Genomic DNA, 9,488 nt, shown 5'->3' on the forward strand with positions numbered 1-9,488 from the left:
CAGTCTAAGGTCTCTAACATTTGTCTGCATGAGGCCTAATACTACAGTAAATATAATACAATAAATAATATATTCCACTGTATTAGTACACAGTATAGTTCCCCCTTACAGCCTCCCCCCATTGTGGTCCCCCTCATATTCAGATATCCCTCATATTCTGCCCCCCCAGGAGTAGAAGGCTCCCCTTACTGTGCCCCCATCGGCTTCCCCTATGTGCCCTCCTATCATCTGCTCTTACTGTGCCCCCCACCAGCAGCTTCCCTTACTGTGCCTCCCTAGCAGCCTTCCCTGGTGTGTCCCCAGCGGTTTCCTCCTAGTGTGTGTCCCCAGCAGCTTTCTTTAGTGTGCTCCCAGCAGCTTCCCCTATGGTGCCCCCCTAGCAGCTTCCCTTATTGTGCCCCCCACTAGCAGCTTCCCTTAGTGTGCCCCTTCAGAAGCTTCCCTTCAGAGGTCGCATTAACGCCTCACCACGCGTCATAGACGCGTGATGAGGCGCCATTACCCCCCAAAATAATTGCCATGCGTAAAAGAACGCATGGCAATTATTCCCTGTAGCGCGCAGGCTGAGCGGTTCAGCGCGCGCTGCAAATGAGGGAAATGTCTATCGAGCGATCGCAGCGCGCGCTGGACCGCTCATCAGGACACGTGACTCAGTGTCAGGGGCGGTCAGGAGAGACCCGGAGCGAGAGCGCAGCCCCCAGGGGGAGGCATGTGGGCAGCGGGGCTGCCGCTCCCCATCCTGCTCCAAAAGCTGCCTGCGTTTATGTGATCGACAGGACCGGGTGAGTGTGTGCCGTGTCCTGCTTGGATCACCAATATGTTATCAGATGGGAAGCTTTTGGAGAGCGGATGACGCCACAGTCTGCAGCGGGTGATAACAACGGCCTCCGAAAATAATTGGATATATATTTAATGAGCTCCCGGACGCCTCCAATCATTGACTGCTGTGCACAGGGGGCGCTCTATCTGCACATCTCCCTCCGGAGGTTCATAGGGGGGTATAGATGGCTGCTCAGGGCACATTATACATTTGTGTTAAATTCACTCAAAATGTAATAAATCGGAGGTGTCTGAGGCTCATGGGAGTCGCTTATCCATAGGTGTTTCCCTGCTGCTTCTAATATCAGTAGGTGGGAAATCCTTGCAATTCCCGCATACACATGCATGCTCAGCTTTGAGTGGAGTAAGGCCCAGTCAGACTCAGGCATATGTATTCGATGTCAGAAATTGGCAGGTTTGGGGACCGTCTGATGTGTTTGGGGGTCCTCCTGCACAATTGCAAATGTTCAGAGGGGGGATTGTGCATGTTGGATTTAACCCCTTAAGGACGGAGGGTTTTTCGGCTAATTTCTCGCTCTCCAACTTCAAAAATCCATAACTTTTTCATTTTTACGTGTACAGACCTGTGTGAGGGCTTATTTTGTGCGTAACAAATTTTACTTTCCCGTAATGTTATTTATTTTAACATGCCGTGTACTGCGAAGCTGAAAAAAAATTCCAAATGTGGAAAAATTGAAAAAAAACCGCACGTGCGTCACGTTCTTGTGGGCTCAGTTTTTACGACTTTCACTCTTCACTCCAAATAATACGCCTACTTTATTCTTTGGTTCGGTGCGATCGCGGTGATACCAAATTTATACAGGTTTTATTGTGTTTTAATACATTTTCAAAAATTAAACGAATGTGTACAAAAAAGAAAAAAATTTTTTTGCCATCTTCTGACGCTAATAACTTTTTCATACTTTGGCGCACGGAAATGTGTGAGGGGTCATTTTTTGCGAAATGAGGCGACGTTTTCATTGCTACCATTTTGAGGTCTGTGCGACATTTTGATCATTTTTTATTTCATTTTTTATGTTATGTAAAAAGGTGTAAAAGTCGCATTTCGGACATTTGGGCGCCATTTCCCGCCTCGGAGGTCACCGCCGGCCATAACCGTTTTTATATTTTGATAGATCGGGCATTTTGGGACGTGGCGATACCTAATATGTCTGTGATTTTTACTGTTTGTTATGTTTTATATCCGTTCTAGGGAAAGGGGGGTGATTTGAACTTTTAATATTTTATTAATTTTTTTTATTTTTTAAACTTTTTTTTTTCTTTTTTTTTCACTATTTTTTAGACCATCTAGGGTACATTAACCCTAGATGGTCAGATCGCTCCTACCATATACTGCAATACTACAGTATTGCAATATATGGCATTTTTGCAGGTCATACATTACAATGAGCCACTGGCTCATTGTAACGAACCTGCATAAACCATGTAGCCTCGTGTCAAAAGAAGACCCGAGGCTACCATGGTAACCGATCGCCGCCCCCCGATGACGTTCGGGGGCGTGGCGATCAAAAAAAAGATGGCGGCGCCCGCGCGCCGCCGTCTTTTAAACGCCGCCCACGACTTTGCGGGCGGCGTTTACAGGGTTAATAGCCGCGATCGGTGCAAGCACCGACCGCGGTTATTAGCGGTGGGGGTTTTGTGCAAAATGCAAAAACCCCCACCTCTGTATGAAGAGGACTCAGCCCGTGAGCCCTCTTCATACATCCCTTATACCTCTGCGCCGTAGAGCTACGGCGCAGAGCGTTAAGGGGTTAAAGGGGTTCGCCGTGTCCTGTTTGAGTGTGCCGTGTCCTGTGAGCGTGTGCCGTGTCCTGTGAGCGACCAGTGTGTGCGCGCTATGTGTGCAGTGTATTACCGAAATTTTCATACTCCTCCTCGGGTAAAAATACTCCTCAAAAATTGTGAGAGGAGTATTTTTACCCTTCTGGAAAAATGTTAGTGCGACCTCTGCTTCCCTTACTGTGCTACCCCAGCAGCTTTCCTTACTGTGTCCCCCAACAGCTCCCCTTAGGGTGGCCCCCTAAGCAGTGACTCTCAGGTCAGAATCAGAGTCCACAGAGCCCCTGCAACCAGCCCCCCCCCCCCTCAGTGTTTCCTCCCCCGGCAGCTCCAGCCTAGTGCCCCCCCCCAGCGCCTCCCCTAGTGTGTGTGTGTCTCTCAGCGGCTCCCCCTGATGCGTGTGTGTCCCTCAGCGGCTCCCCCTAGTGTGTCCCTCCCCCCAGCAGTTCCCCCTAGTGTGTCCCTCCGACCAGCAGCTCCCCCTAGTGTGTCCCTCCGACCAGCAGCTCCCCCTAGTGTGTGTCTCACCCCCCCCCAGTAGTCGTAGTACGGCCGGTATACATCGGCACTTCGGGGATGAGCAGGTATATAGTGTAAGGTACAGTGCAAGCAAAAAAATTATTTTACATTTATTTTTCTAACGTTTTGAACCTGTTTTTAGGCCACTTTTAAGAAGTCCGTTGAAAAACACATGCGTTTTTTGACCGATTTTGTCCTTTTTCCAATTATCTTAATTAAGATTATTGGGAAAAACGGTCAAAAACAGATGCGTTTTCAAAACGCATTTTTTAACGGACTGCTTAAAAACATGTTCAAAATGCCACGTTTGCCGCCACCCTAAGGGGAAGTGTTGACTACAAACCTGGAATGAAAGCTGAGCTGTGATTGGTTGCTATGTGCATGGTTTCTTTACACAATATTAATAAATGAGGCCTATCCAGTATCTACACGTGTTATAACAACAGTTTTTTGTAAGGTGAAATGTTATGCATGGACCTGATCAGCGCTGGGTATATAATATAGTATAAGATATAACATGGCATCTTGTTGTGGGATTTCCCTTTCAGATTGGTTGCTATGTGAGTCATGGTGGCAGGTGCCACGCTCAGCAGCCAATAGGATTGCAGGGCATTGTTTCAATGCAGGGAAGAAAACGGCAGTTGGTGCCAGTCCGTGATCGCTCGCACAGAGAGAAGACCGGCTCCATTTTTGCTGAAAGTGACTTTGGATTTTTGGATTTTTACCAGATACACAGAGGATTAAACACCCACACCACAAGACAACACACAAGAGAGACATGAAGAGGAAGAGACAGGAGAACTCACTACCGGACCCCCATGAGCCTGCCCCCAAGAGGAGGAAGCTGGACCTGACCGAGCAGGAAGAGAAGATGGCGGCTCCCCCCAATCTCCAGGAGGACAACGCAGATCTACCAACCACTTCATGTCAAGACCAAGGAAAAGGCATGAAGAGGAAGAGACAGGAGGAGACTTCACCACCCGACCACCAGGAGCCGGAACCCAAGAGGAGGAAGCTGGATCTCCAGGATAACACAGATCTACCAACCACTTCGTGTCAAGACCAAAGGCAAGACATGAAGGAGCCTGAACCCAAGAGGAAGATGGACAAGCAGATGAAGGCTTTCCTCAAACTCCTGGAGTTTCAACCCATCAAGAACCTAATTGAGTGGGACAGAAGCCGCACCCTGACACACAAATACCTCCTGGCAGCCGTGTGTGCGTATTTCAGAAGAGCAAGACTCCCCAGCTCACAGTACAAGTACTTCTTCTTCCCGGCTCTGTACCTCGCCAGTCAGTTTGAGGACGACGATCCGAGCATCCGCAGAATCCTCTTCCTCTGCGCCTTAGGACCGTACTGGTTCATCAACATAGACCAGTTTTTACATCATCGCGACCTGATGTTCCAGAAAATTGGATTCAGAGCCTGGGTAGACGTGGACACCTGTCATCGGCTGATGGCCCAGAATCCCACACACTGGGCATGGACAAGAGAAAAACCAAGAGTCCACCCTAGCCCCTCAGCTCCAGCCCCCGAGGAAAGCAGGAAGAGTCCACCAGCAGTGGCTTCAGCTGTCACATCCTGTAACTTCAGCCACGCAAGAGGAAAGTCTGCGAGATCTCCACAAACATCTCTATATCCACCGGCAGGATGACAGCTGCAAGACCAACGTGGAGAAGAGCAGGAGGCCGGTGCGGATGAAGCCGTCTGTCCATGGGTAAGGTGCAGAAGCCTCACAGCACATAACACCCACTACTCAATCACTGTAGGTAGTCACATGCAGTCACTGTAGGTAGGTACATACACCTCCACTACACACATGTTGTAGCGTTACCGCCCTTAGTACGCCCGGAGGAAGGGCAGTGCAGCGGCCATGGTTTCCCTGCAGGTTTCCTCCACAGGGGGTTTTTCCTGTCCTGAGCGCCGCTGTACACTCCCTGTGAGTGACCGGAGGTAACAACCACTTACATCACACATTAAAAATATAGATTACAATAAAATATCACATTAGTTTACTGACTATACTGTGTTGTGTCTTTTATTTCTAATAATGCATGTAAAATGTTATATAAAGGGTTTCTATAGAAACAAATAAATTATTAATATATTGAATTATTTCCATAGAAAAGCTAATAATTATTCTGTAGCTAATATCTACTATTACTGTACAAGCTCGTGTATAGGGATCTGTCCTGGAGTTTGTTCCCGGCTCCACCAATCAGCCTCTACCGCTCTGATGTGGGCAGTGACATGAGGATATCCTGGTGCCGCTTGTATCCTTGTGTCCACTGGCCTCTGAACAGAAGTACGCAGAGGAGCTGGGGGCAAACTAGAAAAGGGTGACATTATTTATTATTATTAGCTACAAAGTGTCTGAGCACTAGGGGAGGGATGGACGCAGTGTGTGAGCACTTGGCAAAGGGTTCACACAGTGGGAGGAATGTACCTAGACTGCCATTCAGTGCGCAAGTCTTAAAATCCCCCCTGCTGGCGGTCCGGTGCATATATTCACTATGAGGCTCAAGCCTTGGGGAATATGGCCACAAACTCCGCCAGTTACGACCTGTAGATCAGATCAGAACCAGCGGAGCATTTTGATAAATGGGGTGGGCCAGGGCCCTTCCCTTCATGTCTGAGCACTAGGGGAAAGGGTGACTGAGTGGACACTGGGGAATGGTGTAAGGGGAGGGATAAGGGGCATGATTTGGGTCCTGTGTCCCTCTTTCATTTTTCCTAAAGTCAGGGAATTATGGGCGGACATTACACTATATAGAGGAGCCTAGCAGTGGATTATTATATAGGCATATTGGGCAGTAGCCCAAATATTCAAGGGGCCCATTGCCACCAAAATCAACCACCAAATTTTATACTAAGAAGGACTTTCACCCATGAACACCTCATACATATGGTCCTGATCTCAATACACATGTACCTAAGAACCATTTCAGGACCTCCAAAGGTCCTGAAACCATAGATTTGATATAATGCCTCCTTTCTGAAAAGGTAGAAAGGACGCATCATATGTAGGAAGTGATTCCAGACTTGTAGGGTCTATAATATTCATACAGCGCAGGGTCCATGGCAGTCTTAATCTGCCACAAAAAGGACAAAGCACATGGGACAGGGCTTAGTATATGGAAATTTTCTTCAGCTCATGTAAACAAACAGGCGCACTGAAGCCACGCTGCGTTCAGCTTCTGACTAGCCGAGCATGGATTCCATGCCTCTGTTTGTTTACATGGGGCACAGACAGGAGAGATGGTAGTGCGGGACACCTATTTTTTAAGCAGCCCCCTCCCAGCCACCAAGGGTATTTTTTTACAGTCTTAGACAATCCCTTTAAGACAGTATTAAAGGGATTGTCCACTTTCAGCAAAAAATTTATTTTGTTTGACAAAAAGTTATACAATTTTCCAATATACTTTCTGTATCAATTCTTTGTGGTTTTCTAAATCTCTGCTTGCTGTCAAAGCTTCACCGTTTACATCCTGTGGATAGAAGTGGATATCTCTCCCTGGTAATGTGATGTCACACAGGTGCCCGGCTCTGATTCCTCTCTGTGATGACGATAACGAGCCGTGCACCTGTGTGACATCACATGACCGTGGATCAGTATAAACGCTCCTTCCCGCTGAACAACACCAAGCAGAGAAACCATAATAACCCAATCACATGCGGTTCCCGGGAAACGCATATGCGATCGCCTGAGCCCCGCCCCCTGTGCGCTAGCATCACATTATGAACGCGATGTTAGCGGAACGTGTGAACGCGCCATGAGGCTGGTTTCCCACATGGCATTTTCAAACTCATCCAAAACGCAAGTGGGAGGGGGTTGGGCCAAAACACATATGTGTTTGTATTGTATTAGGTCCCCAAGAGTACTCGAACCCTAGGAGGTGTGGTCGCTCTTAGGGTTGTGTCACACGTGGCGTTTTGAGCCTGTTTTTAGTCATGCATTTTCAGTCCATTAAAAAACGCATGCGGTTTTTAACGCACTGAAAATGCATGACTAAAAACGAATTCAAAACGTTGCATGTGACACCACCCTACGGCCGTGGTCACATGTTCCGCTAGCACTAAGTTCATAACAAGGTGCGGGCCTCGGATTGATCACATATTTGGGAAACGCATATGCGATCAGGCCGAGGCCCGCCCCCTGTGCGCTAGCATCGCTTTATGACCGCGATGCTAGCAGAACATGTGACCACGGCCTAAGAGAGACCAGACCCCCTAGGGCAGTGATGGCGAACCTTTTAGAGACCGAGTGCCCAAACTACAACCAAGACCCACTTATTTATTGAAAAGTGCCAACACAGAGGGGCGGTCCTCGGCCCGACCGCACATGCGTTAACAGGGAAACGCATGCGATTGATAAGCCGATCGCATGCGTTTCCCTGTTAACGCATGTGCGTTCGGGCCGAGGACCGTCCCCTGTGCGCTGGCGTTGCGTTATGAACGGACGCCTAGCGGATCGTGTGACCGCGGCCTAATACTCCCTGCTCAATCACAACACCTTCCCACTCCTCCAGTAGTCCCGGGTAGCGCTGTCACTTTACAATAGCTCTATGCACAGCAAGTCCTGGGCTGTCTGGGACTGCACGAAGATACCTGGAGTCCTCTCGGGTGATGGCCTGGGTGCCCACAGAAAGGGCTCCGAGTGCCACCTCCGGCACCAGTGCCATAGGTTCGCCACCACTGCCCTAGGGTTCAAGTACTCTAGGGGACCTAATACAATGCAAATCTTGGAAAAAGATGGATAGAGGTCCTCCAAAAAGGACAGAGGGAACACAAAGGCACTGAGCGTTACCGTATTGTTACGGTTATTGTTACCATTCATCACAATAAAGAGGACAATAAGCAGAAAGTACTGGACTCTCACCTTTCTGCACTGTCAGGAGCATATACAGTACAGTGATCATCCGGTGGCAGCCTCTATCCTCCAGTAGCCAGGTCTCCGATCCAGAGGGAAGGACGAAAGGAATGTAAATCGTTGATAAACCCACATTGTGATGAGATCGTCTCCAGAGTTCGGACAACAATCCCGAGAGTTGTACACAATCAAGTCGCATTTCGACCCAGGAGTCTTCACCAGGCAACATCTTGGGGGCCTAAAAACCTTAATAAAAAATAAATAAATGTAATTCCCCCCTGTTCTCTAAAATCCTAAATAAATAATACGGTAAGTAAACAAACACTCAGGCCGGAAGCAGGCGCGTCATTTTGAACTTGTTTTAGGGCCGTTTGTAAGCAGTCCGTTAAACAACGCATCCGTTTTTGAGCGGTTTTACCAATTATCTTAATTAAAACGGGTCAAAAATGGATGCATTTTTTTAAAAAAACGCTTGCGTTTTTTAACGGACTACTAAAAGACGGCCCAAAAACGGGTTCAAAACGCTACGTGTGCCGCCGGCCTAGCATGTTAGCTATTGCCCGATCTACCAAAAATATATAAACGATTATTCCTGCGAGTGAACCCTGCAACAGAAAATAACATCCACATTTCCTAATTGACAATTTTTTTTAGTCATCTTGCAACACATAAAACATTTTAGAATGCGAGTCTGTACACTGTAGTACGATAAAGTGATTGGTAACAGAAGTTGGTGAAAATAAGTTTTGGTTTTTTTTTTTTTTTTTACAACAGATTAATAAAAAAAATATATATATAATATATATATATTTATCATAAGGGCACGGTCACACATTTTTTATTGTGTTTTAAAACGCATTACAACAGTTGAGGAGAGGCGATTTGCCTTATTACATTACTGATTACATGTGTTAACACATTTACAATGCGTTTTGTAAACACAAATGTTAACATTAATGAAATTAGGCAAATCACCTCTCTTTAGCTGTTGTAATGCCTTTCAAAAAGAAATGAAAATGCAACATAACGTGTAAACGTGGCCTTAGTAATGAGTGGACTTGCGTTCTCCCCACCAGGACATATTGCTGGATTGGCAAACAACCAAATCAGCAATTGAACGCGGCGAGAAGCTAGCCATTGCTAGTAGTTAAGATCGGTTCTTCAACCGACAATATGTCCGGGTGGGGAGACCAAACCCTTCCAACGTGGTGAGGGAGATTTATCATCAAGTTTCTGAGGTAAAACGGTTCTAGTTGCCCATGTAAACCAATCAGAGCTCAGCTTTAAATTTTATAAACAGCTGTTGGGAAATGAAAGCTGATCCCTGATTGGTGGCATGGGCAACTAGGACAATTTTGCTCTAAAAGACTTATGATAAATCTCCCCATCTCTGGTCACCATCATTGCTTATGGCTGATGGATACCATTAGGCATCTGTGTCCAGCCTCCAATACACTGATGATATAATAAGCAATTGCTT

General features: G+C 47.0%; 1 protein-coding gene across 1 annotated transcript in view; it reads left to right on the forward strand.

The window, feature by feature from the left end:
• Positions 1–3,689: 3,689 nt before the first annotated feature.
• LOC140105093 (speedy protein C-like) overlaps positions 3,690–9,488 on the forward strand; it is a 99,458-nt gene continuing 93,659 nt past the window's right edge. Inside the window, exon 1 of the mRNA XM_072128994.1 lies at positions 3,690–4,159. Coding sequence (XP_071985095.1) covers positions 3,917–4,159 — 243 coding nt within the window. The 5' untranslated portion in view covers positions 3,690–3,916. The remainder of the gene's footprint in view (positions 4,160–9,488) is intronic.

The sequence above is a fragment of the Engystomops pustulosus genome, chromosome 10 (genome assembly GCF_040894005.1).
Source record: "Engystomops pustulosus chromosome 10, aEngPut4.maternal, whole genome shotgun sequence".
Classification (NCBI taxonomy): domain Eukaryota; kingdom Metazoa; phylum Chordata; class Amphibia; order Anura; family Leptodactylidae; genus Engystomops; species Engystomops pustulosus.